Here is a 19,861-nt window from a genome sequence, read left to right as displayed (position 1 = left end):
AGTTCCAGACTTTTCCATAAGCAATTTAATGAGGGGGAGACAAAGCACACAGTCAACATGTCTGTTGTTTTTAAGATTTCCCATTTAGATCCACTGAAGCTGCAGAACTAGTAATCTTTGAGGGGTAGCAGAATGCACCTGAAAAAATAATTTCTCCTGTATAAAAACTAAATCCACAGTTAAGTGGCATCATAAAATATAGGAGTGGTTTTGTCATTTAAATGAAGTGTGAGGCATTATGATAAAAGCTACCACTGTTGCCAGTCAATGTTTATAAGAATATAAGAATTTTTTTTTTTAAACCCAGTTCATAGCTAAAGAGTTTTTTGTTTCTACTGCTTTGATCTGAGTGCATCTTCTCTTACCCTGAACTTTATAAAAATTGTATTTTTCTTATGCTGGAAAGTACTCCTTTCCTTTCCTGCTCTCTCTCTCATCCAAAAAAGACTTGTGCAAGATTTCAAGTAACCTCAAAAAAAAAAAAAAATCGGATTCTGTTTTTATTCCCATGGCTTATAACACAACTACTCTATTGGGTTTGCATGGCCTGGTTTTGGTAGCCAGGGTGCTACAAGGGTGGCTTCTGTGAGAAACTGCCAGAAGTTTCCTTCATGTCCAGAGGATCCAGTGTCAGTCAGCTCCAAGATGGGCATGCTGCTGGCCAAGGCAGGGCCAATTAGAAATGATGGTAACACCTCTGCTATAACAGATTTAAGAACAAGGAAAAAAAGTTATTGTGCAGATATAATGAGGCCAGAGAAGAACAGGGTGAGAACATGTGAGAAGAACAGCTCTGCAGACACCATGGCCAGTGGAGAAGGAGGGGCAGGAGGTGCTCTAGGCACCCGAGCTGAGGGTCCCCGGCAGCCCATGGTGAAGATCATGAAGAAGCAGGATGTTCTCCTGCAGCCCATGGAGGTCCATGGGGATGCAGAGATCCCCCTGCAGCCATGCAAGAGACCCACACTGGGAAAGGTGGATGTTTGAGAGGAGGCTGGGACCTCACAAGACGCCCATGCTGGAGCAGCCACCTGGCAGGGACCTGCAGACCCATGGAGAGAGGAGCCCATGCTGGAGCAGATTTCCTGTGACCCTGTGAAGGAGCCATGCTGAAGCAGCCTGTCCTTGAAGGACTGCACTCAATGGAAGAGTGGCCCAGATTTCAACAGTCCATGGAATGGACTCACATTGGAGAAGTGCATGGAGAACCCTCCCATGGGATGGACCCCACACTGAAGCCAGGGAAGGACTCCTCTCCCTAAGCCATGAGAGAAATGACATGTGACCATAAACCCCACTCCTCATCTCCCTGCACCTCTGGGGGGAGGAGGTAGAGCTGGAAAGGAGGAAGTGGGGGAAGATGTTTTAAGGTTTGCTTATACTTGTCATTATCCTGCTCTGATTTTGTTAGCAATAAATTCAATTAATACCTCTAATGTGAGTCTGTTTTGTGAGTGATCTCTGCCATTATCTCAACCCATCAACCCTTTGTTGTATTTTCTCTCCCCTGTTCCAGCTGTGGAGGGCAGTGAGAGAGCAGCTTTTGAGGGTGTCTGACATCAGCCAGCACCAAACCCCACTACAGTCTTCTTGAAACCTGAGCACCATACTTGGGATCAAGAAGCCAGTCCTCCAACAAAGAAATGGAAAGGAGACAAATTAAACAGGAAACCAAAGTTACCAGTCCCTGGTCTACCAACAGTAGTGAGAATCAGGAGGCTAACAGATACTACCACCTATCATTTAAATAATTTAATTCTATAGAATTGTTAAAAACTGGTGTAAGGCAACATGGGCAATCACTGAATTACTCCTGTTGTTCCATAGTGAACTTGTAAAACAGAATCAAGTGAATTGTGCTATTATATACCTGATGGGTTGCAGCTTGGTTATCATTGCATATTAGCACTGCATAAAGTCTGGATATAAATTTGAGTACAAAATGGAAACTTCCAAGGCTGAGGGACACAAATATATACCATTTTTATCGTTCATCAGTGAGCTTTCAAACCTTACCTTCATGTCTGGTTTGAGGGAGTCATGGAAAATGATCAGAGTCAACTTATTTTACCATGGCTTATGGCTTGAGAAATGCTTCCCTAGATCTGCCATCACTTTTTTTTTCTTTTTTTTGTTTCTGTGAGAAAGCCCACAGTTTCATTTCATGGAAGGGCAGCACTAAAATGGCAGAGGCAATGCATATTCATGCTGAGTGGCACTAGCAAAAATGTCTATGTACATTTAAGTGTATGTGGCTTAGTGGGTGGATGAGGAGATAAATGTGCACAACCATTGTTCATATACTTAAAATATTATATACGACTTCAGGAAAAAAGACAGGAGGTTTCCTCCTCAACTTCAGATAAATAATCTCATTAGGCTTCTGGAAACGTATGCCAAAGAGCTCACTTGTTTTTCTGTGTCATTTAGCTGGGTCTTGACAGTTTCTAAACAAGTTCTATTGTTTGGTTGGGAATTATTTTAGATCCTCAATCAAAAAAAATCCTCAGGCTTACGAAATTCTCCTTGGCAACACACCGAAAACCCAGTGTCCTCTGATGCCTCTGATTCTTATGTGATCAGGGACACTAATGATAATGACCCTTTGCTGAGTATGCTACTTGTCTAGAGGCCTATGTCAACTACACCACTACATCCAGAGTGGACAGGGACAAACTATTTGTTTGCTCTTCAGGCCCCTTGGGCCCTGTCATATGCTATTTGTTCTTGCATTAAGAGGTAGTTTGACTCGGCTGGGCTGACATTTCCTTCAAGTCACTGTATTCCACTCAGGCAATAGCAGCTACCAAAGCAATAAGTATAGACTTGAGGCTCAGCAACAATCATTTAAGTGGCTTTTTTGATTCATATCCAGGGCTTTTCACATTTTTACTGGTCATTCTGAATCCAAAATGACACATTTTGTTTAAAACTAGCTTTGCTGTTTGATACTCAGGCAGCATAGCCTCCTCATAGTTAACGTGGCTGCTCATCAATAACACGCATCAGAACCTGCAACTGAGATGATGAACAAGGACTGATGCTGCTGCATGATACCAGAGGCATTGATCAGTTCTACTTTTCTTCTCCACCTCGTCAAGGATACCTGATATTTGATTACTCTCCCAGTCACAGCCTTCCTTCCTTTTTCTTCCAGTGCCTATTCAGATTTTACTTTTTACTGTAATAGGATGTCCTTGTGTTCACATCTTAACAGGAGGAATGTATTTTTTCTTATTGAGTTTTTAAAAAAGTATCCATGCTCTTGTGTCTTTAATGGGACAGACTTTTGCTGATGTAAAACAGGTAAAAACAGTCATGACAATGCTGAGTATTTTTCTGGGTAATTTGCATTTGTAGGTATTGTTGGAATTTGAAAGACTTGTTTCTGATTGATTAGACTCTTCTAGTATTGCATCAGTGTGATTCTGCTCATGCCATTTGATGGGATGCAGCATTCAGTTAGAAGAGTGACTTCCTAAATATGAGTCCAGACCATCTGTGATGCACACAAAGAGCATTTGTATGTCAATTATCTATTTATATCAGTTAGTAATATATTGTAATATAGAGTCATTTAAAAGGTGTCATTAAAAGATGTCTCCAATCTATCTCTCCATTTCATATTTGGTAATGCAGATTTCTACATATGTCTTAGTAAAATCTCCCATTCTCCGACCAGGTCAGACCACTTTTCATGAGGTCCCAGGGAATCCCTGTGATACCATTTCCATCCTCTGTAGTTATCCAGCAATACAAGAAGCCATTAAGTTTTGTCTCATAGCATAACACCCTCCACCACTGTGAGATTCTGAAACCTATGCAGCATTTTCAACATTATCTTAACTGCAGGGCTGCTCAGAACAATTCAAAAATAACAATTTGGATTTCAATTTATTAATTAATTTTTCACATATTTGTTATTTTCATAGTCCAGACTTCTTGTCTTCCAGGCTCCTTCTAGATCCTCTGGATCTAAAACCACAGCTGAGAAAAAGTTTGCAAAGTAGCCAGCTATTTCTGGACAGGTGGGACAGGGGCAAAGCTGACTTGAAAATGCAGTTTTTAAACCAAATTTACAACAAAACTTCTAAAGATAAATATCAGCTACAGACATGACAGTGCTTTAGCTGATTTACCTCTTGGGTACTTCTAGCTGACATGCACTAAAGATTTCTGGGCAGGAAAGCAAGTACCTGTCACATTCTGTAATTTACAGGGATACGAAATAGCAGATTATCCAGTCCACCTTTGTTCCAGAGAGGAGAAAAGAGTCTGACCATTACAAACAAATCTTAACAGAGCTCTCTTCTGATTCAATCCACTTTGTCTTTTCTAGCACCTTGGACCAAAGTTAAGTCAATGCAGATAAAGAGTAAAAGGAAGAGATGGTTGGATCGGGGGAGAAGCTGAGGGTGCCAACACTGGGCTGAAGAATAAATTTAGCAGCAACAGAGATGAGGAAGAAAACAATGTCTGGATTTGGAAGCCTGGCAAGTTCTCCACTCACTGCTCAACCCGTGTTTAGCAATTCTGATGTGCTACTGAGCAGACAGCTCAGGCTCAGGACGACTACTCTCCCTCAGTCCCTCTTCAGCAGGCAATGAAAGCAGGCTGTACTTTGAAAATCTTCCCCCATCATGCAAACTGACACAGGCATGCTTTTCAAAAACCCACAGCCAATCTGTTGATCATTACTTATTTACAAAGGCCTTCGGGCAGAAAGTCCTGTAAAAACCATACTTGATACGGTATACACTAGCTTTTTCTGCTTGTGGAAAAAAGTACCCCTAAGGCTACCTCAAACCATCACTTTCTATTGCACATAAAATGTACCGTGTAACACTAAAGTATTTAATATATATGGTATAATATATCTACAGGAAAGGCATTTGTGTAGAAGTATGTTACCCTGTATTTGGTAATTTGATGTTTTGCTGAAGGCTATGACTTGAAAAAGCCTGCACCTAGTACAGAGGACCTGTCATCTCAGTACCCAAGAGCCAATAGAATAAAGAAGTACCCTTAAGCAGCAAAACTTTGACACAGCTTTGAAGCATATGAAAACAGTATAACTCCCCAGAATTATTATTACTCAAGATCAAAGAAATGAGGCATACTTTACATAGCAAACAGGGACAGTGTGTTCAGCTCCTTCTCTCTCTCTCTCTCCCTTTCTCTTTCTTTTTACTTCTACTTCCCCAAAATTAGAATCTGAGAGAAGGTGAGGGGGGGAATCTCCACATGTTTAAATTTTAAGCAGGTAAAACAATTAGCACCAGATAAGAGGACTGTCCAAAGGTAAGTAAATTGAAAACTATGCTAGCATGACAACTGGCTCTATAAAAATGAGAAGTTTGCCAGTATGCTCATTTTATTCTTCCTCATAAACTGTAAACAAGCATGTAAATCAGTGTCATATGGGCAAGGCTGAGCTAACAGGAAGGCAGAGAACTTTTAATGACACATTCTACAGAAATAGATGGTCAATAGGGGAAAAAAAAAGCCACAGCTGGGTGCATTTTCCCTCTGAGAATCAATCTCACTTTTGGTTCTGTAGCCTAAACAGAGATGAAGATGATTTGCGGAAGTTGCGTCCTTGAATATGCCCTACATTGCAGACACAATAAACAAATATGGATGCTTCTGTAACTGCCCAAAGAAAATTCCAGTAAAGTGACTGAAATACAAAGAGAAATATCACCTACCTGTATCCAGAATTGTTACAGGAACAAAATCATTGTCAACAAAAATGGTAAGAGATTTTATTTATGGAAAGGACTATATATTTGTATCAATTTTTTTTCACTTAACCTCTACGAGCAGACACAGTTATACACACATAAATCTCAAATTCCAAAAATGTGTCTGTTTATATATGCAAATAAGTTTACATTTTCTGTGTATGTGTACATATATATACACATAGAGTGGAAAATCTCTGCTATGGCATTTATGGATACAATTATGGGCTGAGGGTCTAGCCTGGGTACATAGGACATGCAAAACCAGAGCAGGAGCAGCCTTGTTGGAAATTCTGTATCTACTACGGGACCCAGTTTTGACTGAGTTGAGCAGGTAAAAGGCAAAGCACAGTGAGATAGAAAGAAAATCACATAATATTTTAACAGATTCCAATTTCTTGCTGCATTTCTAGTTTTAGCAAATGTCTTAGAGGTAATTTGTCCTACAAAAGGAAACGACATAGTTATACAAAGGAGTACTATTGTAAAATAATGTACACATAGCAACAAGGGATAATATCACTAACAAGATGCTGTTTTCATCACCCACTTTTAGAGTATATACTACTCTCTTAAAAATCCCTGTATTTCATAATTTATGTGCTTTTAGCTTGACTAAAACTGTGTTAGTTTTGAACTTTGCTTTGGCAAGTACATATATTATTAGACTTTTTCATCAGTCTAAATCAATTAACAGAAATTTGATTTCAATCGACAGGATAAAAGGAAGGTAATATTCAGGTTCATTTTTGATTGTGATGATACATCTCACATATGGCCTTAAGTACAGAAAACAGTACTCAGAGGGAATCCAACAAAAAGAGAATTGCCTGAGGCAAACTAACCACATGAGTTCCCCTGATTGGTTAGTGCTATCATTAGTGCCACTGCTGTTTAAGAACTACACATGGACAGGACAGGGTGACAGCTAAGACTTTAAAGCCTATGTATTTTTCAAACAGCTTTTCAAACTGTTTTTCATGACAGAATTTTTTTTCAGCTCTATCATTAACTGCTGACAAGCTGACAGAATAAATACTTCAGCCTTTCAGAAACCATCTAACAATCTTTTTTTTTCACCCCCTCCCCTTATTTTTGATGTGGGGGGAGGAGAGGAGGAAGGAAGAAAGAAAGGAGATGAAGACATGAGTTTCTTACAGCCTTACCTCATCAGTTTGGGCGAGGAGTTGGGTGAATTTCTCATGCCTCCATTTCGCTGCTTTTTTTTGGGTGATAGTGTCGACGGCTGCTCATCTTCAACTGGAAATATAAGGAACTCATGAGATTAAGTACTGCTCTGAGTGCAATATGAAATACAAGTGAAGTAGCAAAGAACACACACTCTATGTCCATTCACGCACTGATACTTCATTGCTAACATAGGCCAACAGTAATAAAAATCAAATACATGTTAGTCGAAGAGATTGGTTTGAAGGAGAAGCAGAGAAGAATACCAGGGTTTTGAACACAGGAGTTCAAATTGGTTTCATACTTCAAAAACAAAGGCGGGGGAACCACATTCGGGTTATTCTTAGAGTTATTATCAGTTAATCTGCGCTACAGAAAAATAGAATTAGTGCTCTGCTGTATTCCCAGACAGATAAAGTACTATTTTCAATATCAACAGAACAGCTGCCAGCCTGCTTTTGCTAATGAACTAGACACCAGTTGGTTCTCGCTCCTCACATGCCAAACAACAGAGTCTTCATGAAGAGATGTAAAATATTCAATGCCTTGATGTTCAATGATTCAGTTAGTCGGGGATGTGAATGCAGCCTGCCATTGTGCACAGATCTCCAGCACAAGTCAGACCTCATCGCTCTACTCTCCTCCCAGAACGGAGTTTTAACAGGAGTGAACAGAATGAGGTTGAATGGAAGTGGGGAGACAATACCTGTATAACAGAGAATGCACGTGTTATGCAATCTTTTAATGAGAATGAGGTGCATTTTCAAGGACAGATCGATTTCCAGATGGAAAATCACTTATAGTTTTGTCAGTCATAAACTACTCTTGGATAACTTTGTCACAATATGTATTGCTTAAACAAGTGCAGCTTCCTAAGAACTCGTTTATGGAATTAACCACCATCTTTACTGTTTTGAGATTGTAAGTGCACTTGATAATCTCTATGTAACTTTCACATGTACTATCAAAGGGAATAAACTCATGCCTGCTTTCTCAGGTTCATACTAATGCTAATTTATTCTGGTACAAAGAAGAAAAAATAAACTTTTTCCTATCCTACTGTTAACTGAAAAATTAATTAGAAGATAATATAACTGATGCCTAGGAAGCTTTTACTTTAAAGCTAAAAGGAAAGACATTAGTAGTAGTAGTAGTAGTAGCTGCTATATTTAAAGAGCTTAGTACACATTAGCAGTGCACTAGCAGAGGTTGAGAAAAAAATACTACTTGCAATAAGATACATAAGAAAAACAACACAAATGGGATATGTGTCACCTGCACCAGACTTATCTGTGAAGAAATGAAGCAATAGCCTTTTGCTATAACTCTCTTCTGACACTACTGTATTACAGACTGCGTTCCAGCCTGCCACCTCTGTCTGTTTGCCCAAGCCTGCTATGGAACTTCATTTGGCCTTGGTCAAGACCAAAGGGCTGGGCCCTGAAAAGACAGATTTTGCTCTCTTTTAGATGACCTGGCCTCACCTAGAACTAGGGAGTCACAACCAAAGAAAGCTCTGCAAAGAGAAAAAAAAAAAAAACAAGCAACCAAACAAAGCTCATCCTAAAATAAATGTGCCAAAGAGTGGTGCAAAAGATAATGCTTAGATCAGAACAATGAGTGTTTAATAATGATTTATTCACTAAGTTTCTTCTCTTCTTGTGCAGCATCCCTAAAGACAAAGGAATTTTCTTCTTATTTGACTTTTCTTTCTTTTTCCAAATCAAAGCCCTACAGTGTAAATGCAGCCAAATGCCTCTCAGTCAAATTTGGCTGAGAAATAAATAAGCCCATGGAAAATTCTCAAAAATACACAAATTGAAATTTTCTTTTTGTGACAGTTTGCACATATTAAACTAGATCACTTCAGTATTTAGCTACGTGTACCATGAAGTGAACATGCACAGAACTGGTTTGTTGGTAATATCTTTGCAGCTCTGATTGCAAAAAAGCTCAAGTCTTTGTGCTTTTCAAAACACCCTCTTCAAATTATTCTCTTGAAAATGGCCTAGTCTTGTTTTAAACTTCTCTACCAAAAAGTTTATTTACATGCTATTCCATACAGACAATAGCTTTCAAGATATCCAGTGTGCTTACTTATTCTTTCTTGGACATAAATATTCACTTCCACCACTTAAAAGATCAAATGAACAGGAATCATGCAAAACGCTCCTTCCAGAAATCAACAAATTATCTGCTTTGCTCTCTTGGGAGTAAAAAATCTAAATTTCACTCAGATTAATCTGTTGCCATGGGGCTACAGAATGTTTGGCCAGTGATGCAGTATGGCACCACAAGTGTGCTATTATACAATTTTAGCAGTTCAAGGAAGATACACATCCATCAGGACCATAGGCAAAAATCTTACAGTAACACAAGTCAACTGTAGAAAATATTATAACCAGAAATATTTCTCTGCACAAGAGAAAACAATATTAAAAAATAATCTTTTTCCAAGTTTTCAGCTAGCTAAGAAGACTCCTGTCTGATCCTTCCAAATTCTGAAAGTTAATACAATAGGGATGGTTTTGTACTATATGGTCCAACATTTGTGTTCTGCAGTGCTGCCAGATGATGCTAACCTGCCACCCAATTAAAATCAGTCTTACTTTGTAACTATACAAAAAAACAACTTCTAGAAGTACATTTCTAGCGGTCTGCACTTGTTATTGGTACTGCATCTGCAGTAAATAAGCTTCCTTTTTGGATTCCTTTTTTCCTCGTCATATTCAAATTAGGATACTGTCACCAGCTGCCTGCAAAGCCCAAGGCTGGCGTGGCTCACTGGTTAACACCTGGTAGCAAAACCTTCTGAGGGATCTCAACTGTTGCTTAACCAAGAAAGCCATTTATTCTCATTGTAGCAATGGAAGTAGATCTATATTCATCATATGACAGAAAATCAAGTTTCGTTTTTCACTGAAATCTCTGCACAGGATTTACAGGGCATCTGCACTTTAGCAACACAGCTCCATAGGAACGGGGGAAGGGAACACATGAAGTTGAATTATGTGAATAGTATCTAATGGACACTATTACCTCTGGCTTGGTTCCCAAAAATGCTGCAGTGATAACTCAAAAGTGGTTCCTGAGTAGTAAGTAGGATATAAAACATATTTAATTATTATCCTTCAGATATTCCTATCAATTTCCTGTGTATTTAAAGAAGCGGATCTAGCAAACTTTTTGGTAAGATTATTAAATATTTTAGTTTCATGGTTTCTGTTTATGCATTAATTTAAAAGGGGGTCTTAAATTCACTTGTTCTTATGAAAGATAAACATATTTCCATAGTGGGGCTGTGATATATTGCAAATAAATTCTGATATTGTATGTTTACTTTTGCTAATGATTCCCCATTTTTTATGTCTTTATATTACAGGATTTGTATTAACTACAGCCATATTATGTTACACAGACTTTTTTTACCACTTTTGTGAAAACTGGAAGTAAGTTTAAAAATTGGACACTGAGTTTTATAGACCTGGAACTCAATTCAGCCTCTGAGTTCTAATAACATTCAAGAGCTTATCTGCACATCCCTAAGTGTAACACTTATTGTACTGCTGTAACAACCCAGAGCTCGCTTGTCTAATAACAGTTTTGCAGTTCAGGAAGACTCAATGCTAAAAAAATGTCAGGCGAGTCTAATGAGGCTTCAGATACTCGGTTTTATGCTGGAGTTTAATTTAAAGTTACACTGATGTTTTAACATGTTTGCTTATTCTTGAGTAAAGAGTGTTCATTATTTCAATGACATAACCTCCAGACAATGTTCCATGAATTGGTTTAAGATGTGCTGGTAATTTTAACAGCCTTAAAGTGGAGTTGAACATCTGTAACAACATATTACTTGACTTTTATCCTCATTTCATTTTTAAAGCAAAGCAAAGGAAAAGTCTTCCAAAACAGTGGGCAAGCTCATAACTTTTTTCTTTGTTATTTTATAACTATTTTTAAAACAACACTATCTCCTTGACTGCCTCTCCCAGGTCACTAGCTGAACTAGTTTGCACTTGCTTTTTTAGACACCAAAAAGAGCTGAAATTTGAAATAACATCGATGTTACTGAACATCACGTGAACTGGGATACCTGGTAAGTTCATTCTGCCTAGCAGGTAAATGCTTCAAAGCAATTAAATCCTTTGAAAGGAAAAGCACAAACCACCCAGAAACATTAGTTCACTAGCTATCTCGATTAACTTATTAATCACCACATCTGGAGAAACCCACATCTGTAAGCACTTAACAGAGCATTAGTAATGTCATAGTCACATTGAAAACAGACTGCAAAACCATGCACAAACCACTCTGTATTGCCTTATGCATCCAACTACTGGGCTACCTACGGAGATCTTGGTTCAACCCAGGCTTTTGGGAATGGTAGCGGTATTTTACAGGCAAGCTGAGTGCCCTTTGCAATCTACAGTAGGTAGATTTTCCTTGTTCAACAGAACTCAGTAAGTTAAGGTGCAGCAGCGAGGGGTTGTTGGGTAGGAAGAGGCTCCCTTTACGGTTATTAACAAGTGGAACAGGTTCCAGGATTCCTTCAGTGGACTTGGCATCAATCAATGCACTAGTAGTTGCATTCTTGGACTGATATGAACATTTTGGGTAACTTGATCTAGCTGCATTCTTTACTTCTAAATAATAAGAAAAAATTTAAATTAATTTCTTTGTATTAAAAAATTATTTCAAACCACAGGCATGAATCAGTTTTGATATTATGTGGAAATACAGACATTAAAGCTTAAGGTATCAGTTCCAACAGCAGAAATAAAGGTTTATACCTGCAGCTTTCTTATGTTGGTTTTTTTCCCTCTAAAAATGACTCTTTATAAAAGAATACTTATAGAAGGATTTTTCAACACTATTATCACCTTTAAGCAATAATCCCATCCTAGGGTAAGTGTCTGAGGTAATACTTATTTCCCCATGTTGATAAGGGCTTTGAGATTTACTATCTGTGGAAGATGTTTATTTCTTTGAAACTACTGAAAATGACAGGGGAGGTAAAGCACTCTGCTGCTATTAAAATAAATAAGGAATCATAGAAAACATAAGGTCACCACTTCAAAATTGTGCAAGCATACTTATGGAATTAAACTGATTTTAAGGAACCCACATAAAAATTGTTGAGTATTCAACAGTGCTGCATTTCAAACTGTAAATTTCAGGAGGTCATACATAGTACCTCTGAAAAGAAAGTTAAGAAATTCAATTTCCTAAATATGGATTTAGCTTAAAACTGTGATTCTTTGTCTTCTCACTGATAATATATCAAGGCTATTTAAACACTACCCCATCTACTAATACCTCTAACAAATGGCCCCCTCTGTAAAAACCAACAACAAAATATTTTTCTGGTAAAAACACGCAATAAAAATCTTCTCCTAATGCTTGTTTCATTCTGAATGGCTATGGTATAGAGAAGGTATACACAGAGCTGCTAAGACCTTATATTTGGTTATGTATAATGAAGAAGTTTAGGTAGGGAGTAGTTGGTGGACTGATAAACTTGCAGCATTATTTCCATATGTTTCAATTGCCTTAAAGATTCTATGGAGAACATTGAGCAGAGAGTGGAGGCAAAGTATTTGAGGTCAGCATGTTTTTTGGGATCTTTGTTTGGTTTACCACCATCTAGAAACACCATCTGGCAACAGGAAAGATAAGAAAATAGCATTCCCATGCTTGCCATTTTTCTTCAAGCACAAAATCTGTCTCTCTCATGGAAAAGGTGAGTGTATAGGAATTACAAGAGTCATTTGAAGGTACCTTTTAAAAAGGTTGAACTGGCTGGTGGCAAAGCACCCATTCCAATTCAATGACCTTTTGATGGCTTGCTACTATTCTGAGGTAGATTGAAAAATTAGAGAGAAAAGAACTAAAGTCTAATTTATTATACTATTCTGATTTTTACTAATAGAAGTAACATAATAATAATTAATAATAATAATAATAATAATAATAATAATAATAATAATAATAATAATAATAATAATAATGCATACTCACCACAGTTCACATGTATTTTAAATCATCAAAGGAGAGCATATATCTTTGATTAGCAATAATGCCACAAAAATAAAATATACTGTATAAAATATTGGATACGCTACCTGAAAATTATCAATTTTCCCTCAGAGTTACTGGGTTTTTTATCAAATTTTGTACTTCTACTTTTGATATTTCTCCAAGTGAAATAATTTTCAGATGATAAAATATATCTGCAGAGAACTATCTATTTCCCTACACATGTCACTGGTCAAGCATGTATTTGAAGGCCTTGATATGCATCAACTCAGTTCTATTTTTAAAGTGCAGATAATAATACTGGAAATAATCTTTAAAAATCCACATCCTGTATCAAAGTATCTTCACGTGAAATGGAAGAAGACCAGAATCTATTAAGCTTATCAACCCTTTAATCAAGTTATAAGAAACACCATAATCTTTTTACAGTCTCTTCTGGAGTTCAATAAGTGATGGTGTCAGATAGCAGCCCTGACTATTAAGCAATAACCTTCCATAGCAGTGTATGTTTTATGGCAAATTCCATGCAGACAAATTCAAGCTTTCCTAAGATTTTGTGCTTGTGGTGGCACAGCATGTGTCAGAACAAAAATACCTGTCTTTTGGTGTGGCTTCATATCTGGAGCTTGGCATCATATTTAATAGCACCTTCAGCAGGAAGGCAGTCTGAGCTGCTCAAAACCTAAGTTACCTCCCCTTACTTCCAAGAGTGTGGACAGGTTCTATCACTGAGCATGGGCATAACAAGTTGTCTTTTTTTTTTTGGTCAAATTATTCCAGATTTAAAAGTTCCAACTCCTGGTTTCATCCCATGACTTCCAGCCTCCTGCCTCAAGAGCTTAGAACAAAGTGGAAGAAGCCCCACAGCGGACGAGTCATGAAATTCTTGGTACACAGGACAATTTCCTTTCTTCCTCCAATAGTTTATGGCCCAAGTCTTTTTGCTTAATCTTCAAAGGCATGGATTACAGAATAATATCTGAATGACCTATCTTTGGTAGAGATAATAATCTCTTTTTCCATTCCTCCTAAAATTACAAGTATTTTTTTTACCACAGAAGAGTGAAACTGGTTACTCTGAGTGTAAATAGCCTGTCAAGCTGTAGGTGCACACTGTGCCACACACATGCCAGAATACACCCTGAACTACAGGAGCAAGCACAGAGCTTTTGGATGAAGCAGTTCTGTACAACGAGGTGAGAAACACAGGTCAGCTTCAGCAGATACAGACCACAGTGTGCAGAACCTAAAACACTTATGGAGCATTCCCCTGTTCAGCAAAGACATTTGATTTTTATTAATAATTTCTTTAAAATCCAATTGGGTTCTTGCACTATTATGTGGGCTGATTTCCATAAAAAACATATTTGGGAAACAAAGATTGCTGTTAATTCTATGGAACTAAATACATCCTCACATATTGTCACTGCCTCACTAGGTTTGGCAATCAAACTGTCTGGATTGGGGAAATTTTTCGTACCACTGTGCAACATCAAATCACAACCTCCAAATCCACCAGGGTTCTTTTCCAAGTATGGGATGAATTCAGGACCACCAAGTCCACTAAAACAGGACTATTTTTCTAGTCATGGTTAGATTAATTTATTTTTATGTGGCATGACACATGACTTTATTTCCAATGCAAACAGACACAGGCCTGCATTGTTTATGCTGCCTAAGTTCCTTAGAACTGTTCAGTGCATTTTCATATAACCACAAGGCATGATTATTACCTAAGAATATTTTGAGAGCCATTTTGAGAGCAAATTTTAAACTACTTTTTGAGAATGGCAAACAGCAAGGAACAGATAAAAGTAGAGTAAGGGTAAGAAATTCCATTTTCTGTAGTATTTTCTAATTGCACCCTGGATGAACACAATCTACTTTTAATAAATGCTGTACAGAATTTGCCCAAGAAGCCTGTCATCATTAGAGAGATAAAAAATAATATGTATAAAATGTGATATATTAATGCAATCGTAAAGGTATTTTGAAGTTGCATATATTCCTATTCCTTCCCCCCACCCTCAGGAACTCCCTTTCAAGCTCAATGAATACACACTTGCCTACAGACTGCGTTGGGGAATCATGCCTGTTTCTATTTCTATACATTTTATTTATTATAATGAAGATAATTTGAATTGCAATCTGCAACTCCCTGAACATTTTTAAAACAACAAATGTAGTTAAACTAATGCCTGTGGCAATCTCTATCTATTCTTTGTGAGCATGCACTTGCCATAACTTAAAACTGGGCTGAGCTTTAATTTAAATGTAACAAGGCAGAATACCAGTACAGTGCTTTCAACAAAATGGCTGAAACTGGCTTCAGCATGATTTGCCTGGAAGGGAAGAGGAAAATGTGTTTTAAAGGAGAAAAAATATCCTGACCAAAACCAGACATTCTAAACAAGCACCACTGATACCCAGTGCTCCTCTCCTCCCCCATCTCCATCGGCTGCTAGGCTTTCAGCACTGCTTTTCACCAGACACTAGCACAGTGTTTTCCTTCACAGCCAGCCATCAGCCAGAGCTGTCACTTGCAGATACTTCATTTTTGTTTCAGCCTAATTCATACTGCACCCCCTTAATCTCTGTAGTGAGTAATGCCATGTCACTGTGAAGATATGTCAGATCCAGCATTAGAAACACGGAGAGTGTTTCTAACAGTTAAACTATCTTGGTTTGAAGAAATATTTTATTTCTCCCCCCAACTTGACCGATGTCTTTCTCCTGAACATCTTCCAAGCTGACCTCCAAAGGAGCAGTCACAGCTCTACAATCTGGCTCAGCTTTCATGGGGTGGGGGGTGAAGACAAGCTGCAGCTCTGTATTACTAAATGCAAATAATCAATATGTTGATTGAGCTTTTGGCTACCAGAGTTCTTTTGATGGGAGTGACAGCGAGCATGACTTGCCTCATTCAATGACAAGCCTGCTTAGACTTTTTTCTACCTACCACTTTGTGAATCAGGCAACTGAAAATACCCACAGCAATCCCTCCAAACTGTCAGCTATTGCTGTGATTCCACCCAGCACCCCCTGTACAAGACAACAGATTAACCATTAGGCCAGATATGTTGAAAATATACAGCTTCAACCTTTCCTCAGCTAGCTCAGAGCGATGTATAGATGATTATTTCAACCGTCAGCTGCCGCATAGACTTAAAGCCCTGCACAATAACTCCTGGATTCATCTGCCCCTTGTCAAACTTGCACAGCTTTACTTTGAGCATACATAGTGTGGCAGCTTCACTGCGGATCTAGAATAATCCAGACGGCTGCTGTCTCTTTGTTAACAGGAAGCTAAACTGATGAGTTTGTAATGCATTTCTTATCAAAGGTACTTTCAAAAAAGGAAATGTGCCAAATCAGTTGGGGTTGGAATTTAGCATAGTATTGAAATATGATTTAATCAAAACATTTGTTATTTGGTGGGGGAAAAAAAAAACACCCCACATTATTCATCCTCTAAAAATCATTTTACGAAAATGAACTATTTATTTAACAAATTTACTCGTTTTTTTTTTTTGGTGGTAACAGATGTAATGAAATCATTGACTAGAAACTACAATATAATGGTGCTTGATGAGATACAAGAATGTTAATTTTAGAAACTGTGGAGCAGCGTTTGCTGGGTGTCTGAAATAGTAATTCAAATGAAACAGGATTGCTGCTTTTGTTTCTATGTGCATTACAAACTCAGGGAAATGCATCACATTCTGGTTTTTTAATACAAAAAGATATGCTGCATATCTGCACACTAGCACCATTAGAAGAGCAGGTGAGGCTGGCTTTTAGTTGCAGTGTCTGCCACTTAAAGCAGATAAAACATCAAGATCCAAGAATGTCAAGAATGCATCATCAGAACATTTTGCAAATACTGAATGGTGCTTACATGAGACATTCTCTTTGAAATTGCAGATCAAGAAACATTTCTTTTTTTTTCTTTTTTTTTTTTTTTTTGCTTTTTGTCCCAGGCTTGTACTTTTTGGCTAAAGGCACATAAAATTTCAAAACAAATGCATTCTGTCTACTACTTTTTTCTTTTGTTTTTTCCTTTTTCTTTCTGTTAGTATCCAATACTCAAATTTTGTTTTAACAATACATGGTCTTTTAGTCTTAATTATTCTCCTACATTAGAAACTCAGCTACAGATATATTTCTCATCTTTGCTTTTCCTCGAATGCTGAAAAAAAGACAGTTATCAGCAAATATGGAATCCTGCCATGCTGGATCCTTTTATTAATTTAAGATGGCTGCTCTGATACTGAGTGAAATCAATATAGACTTTAACTCCCTGATCTTTTAGAGTTACTTCTATATAGAATGAAAAATAGACTACAAAGGAGTTTGGAAACCCAGAAAACCTATAACTTGAAGCTTTTGGTGAAAAAGGTCTGGTGTATGGATTTACACCATTTGTGCTTGTTCTTAAGAGTAGAGAAATTCCCTAAGGTTACCATAGAAATATAGTATATTTTTCCTTTGCTCCTCCAGTTTAATTCAATAACATAACTAATATGAATGCTGTATTAATTATTATCACTTGTCTGTTACTATGACTTCAGCAAGCAAAGTGGTTTAAGGCTTTCCAAACTGTGGTTGATCCAAAGTCCAGTAAAGTCAGAAAAAACATTTACACAGCCTTCAGTGGACTTGAGACCAGGAACTGCTCATAACTTATGTATATGCCTTCATAAATGAGAAGCAAGCCTTTCCCATATATACAGCATTTTACACACATTGGCCTGTGCAATTTTGAGAAGAAAGGCTTCTGATTTCATGGATCTGGTTTCTTGTTCCAATACAGAGGTATATAAACAATAGGATACTATTTGTACATAACAAACATCTTCTCTTTTCCCTGCCAAGCTTGCACAGTAGAAAAAAAGCTACTTCAATTCCTAATCAAATGCTAATTTATAATTAGACTAAGTCATAGGTCCAATGAACCTTGAACATATTTTCTAAATCAAATTTTAGTATTCTCTCATACATTTTTCTTGATTTTTAGTCTTCATTCTCCACTGCCTTTTCAAATTATGATTCACTCTGTAATTGTTTATTCAAGTCATTATACTGTTATTGGAAAAATGTCAAATGAAAAGTTAAAAAAAAAACAAAGCATCAGTGGACTTTTTTTTCCTCCCTGTCCATTTAATTGTCCAATTGACCTCTCCACTATGCCATACCCATATAGAATACTATTTGGATAAAGTAACTTTGTTTTGGGGAAGGGTGAAGAAATGGAGATGTGCCTAAACTGTAGAACTTAAACCAGAACATGGTCTGTTTTCAGGGGGGCTGTTCTCCAGACAAACATCAAAGTGAAGGGAACTAACTTTGTCTTTTCAGAGTGCCCTTTGGAGAATAAGGAAAGTCAAACTGTCGCATTGGTATGGCAAGTGTAAATATGCTGAGCTAAATTTTAAATTATGTTACTTCATTATAACAAGCTGTTCTGCTCTGAACATGGAGGAGGAGCTACAAAAAATGTTACCTACCCCAAGTGTCAGAAAAGAGCTGTTCAGACCCTGTGTTTCCTACCAAGTCACAAGCAGCTATGAACTACTAATTTGGAGCCTCAGCTGCTGTCTCCAGCACAGCAAAGTACAAAAGGATTGCTCAAAGCCACATGTTAACATTTTAACAGACTATCTGATGACCCCATGGCTACAGGCAGAGGATTGGGAATCTCCTGACTGGGATTTAGTTTTACCACCGATCTTGGGTTACACAGCATCGGGTGGCTCACTTGCAGTCAGTTCTGTTTTAAAGGATTTTATTACTCACAGATCTTGCTAGAATTCAAGTGACCAAATGATGTGAAATTGTGGCTATTAATCTCTAATTTTCTTAGATCTACTGAGTGTAAGACTGTGATGTTGCTACTGCTGTTTGAAAAGCACATTTTGAACACACTCCATAAAAATATACTATATGTGATACTGTTATTACAGTGCTTAGTGGCTTTTTTTTTTTTAATTAGACATGAAAGTGTGCCTCTAACATTGAATAACTGTAACATCCTTTTTATTTCTGTGTTTCTATTTCCCTTCCTTTAAAAAAAAGTGTCCATTAAAGGGCACTGATTTCCTTATGAGCAGCCCTTTGACAGTTCCCCAAGGTGTGACATGCAAGGCCAAAGGACACATCTTTGGGAGATTCTTTAGCAGTAGCACCACAGAGCAAATTAAAATATTCCATGCATTGTCACAGACTATCCTTGTTTCAATGCACAGCAACCCAAATTGTATTGTCCTTTGTCCTATTGCCTCAAAGAAGATTTTGACACCAACTATAAGGGACAAAGGAAGAAGTTGTGACACTAGCAAGGGCACACTGTAGACATGCAGTTCTGCTAAACTGTAGGAGGAACCTGTCCTGTTTTTACAAAGTTAAGGAAGTTTCCCCTTTGTGACTTAAAAGCACTCACAACCTGATCAGTCACTGCAGAAAACAGTGATGTTCTACTTGTGGACAAAAAATAAGCTACCATTAAAAAAAAATCTAAATTTGAAAGGCCACTCATCATTGTGCCTATGATCTCTTTACTGTTTACACTCCCCCTGCTCCATTAAATTCAGAGAAAAATATACAATGCCTTGAAGAAACTAAGAGTAAAAGTAAGCACAGGAGTCCTTGGTGATTGCTCTGCTTCTTGGGATTAGAAATCTTGTATTTACAGCATAGATTGTGTCTGTCAGGCAGACTATTTCAGAGCACAGGAAAGTGATATTTCCGTGCCTTTGGAGCAGGACTCCACAAATTCCAGCTCAGTCTTGCCGCAACTCGTTCCTTCCTGTGAACATTGGGAAGTGTAGATTTCATCCTGCAGAAATCTAATTAGAATTATTACTTCTTTTTCCATTTAGAAGTGCCAATTTATC

The 19,861-nt window shown here is 37.7% G+C and overlaps 1 protein-coding gene across 7 annotated transcripts in view; it reads right to left on the bottom strand.

Moving 5' to 3' along the window:
* Positions 1-19,861, bottom strand: part of KCNMA1 (potassium calcium-activated channel subfamily M alpha 1) — a 407,920-nt gene that overhangs the window by 56,780 nt on the left and 331,279 nt on the right. For all 7 annotated transcript variants that reach the window (XM_050976320.1, XM_050976322.1, XM_009087486.4 and 4 more), the window contains one exon: positions 6,911-7,004. In XM_050976320.1, coding sequence (XP_050832277.1) covers positions 6,911-7,004 — 94 coding nt within the window. The remainder of the gene's footprint in view (positions 1-6,910; positions 7,005-19,861) is intronic.

Source organism: Serinus canaria, chromosome 6, assembly GCF_022539315.1.
Source record: "Serinus canaria isolate serCan28SL12 chromosome 6, serCan2020, whole genome shotgun sequence".
NCBI classification, from domain to species: Eukaryota; Metazoa; Chordata; class Aves; order Passeriformes; family Fringillidae; genus Serinus; species Serinus canaria.
The sequence above is the reverse complement of the archived record's forward strand: the minus strand, read 5'-3'. Positions and strand labels throughout refer to the sequence as shown.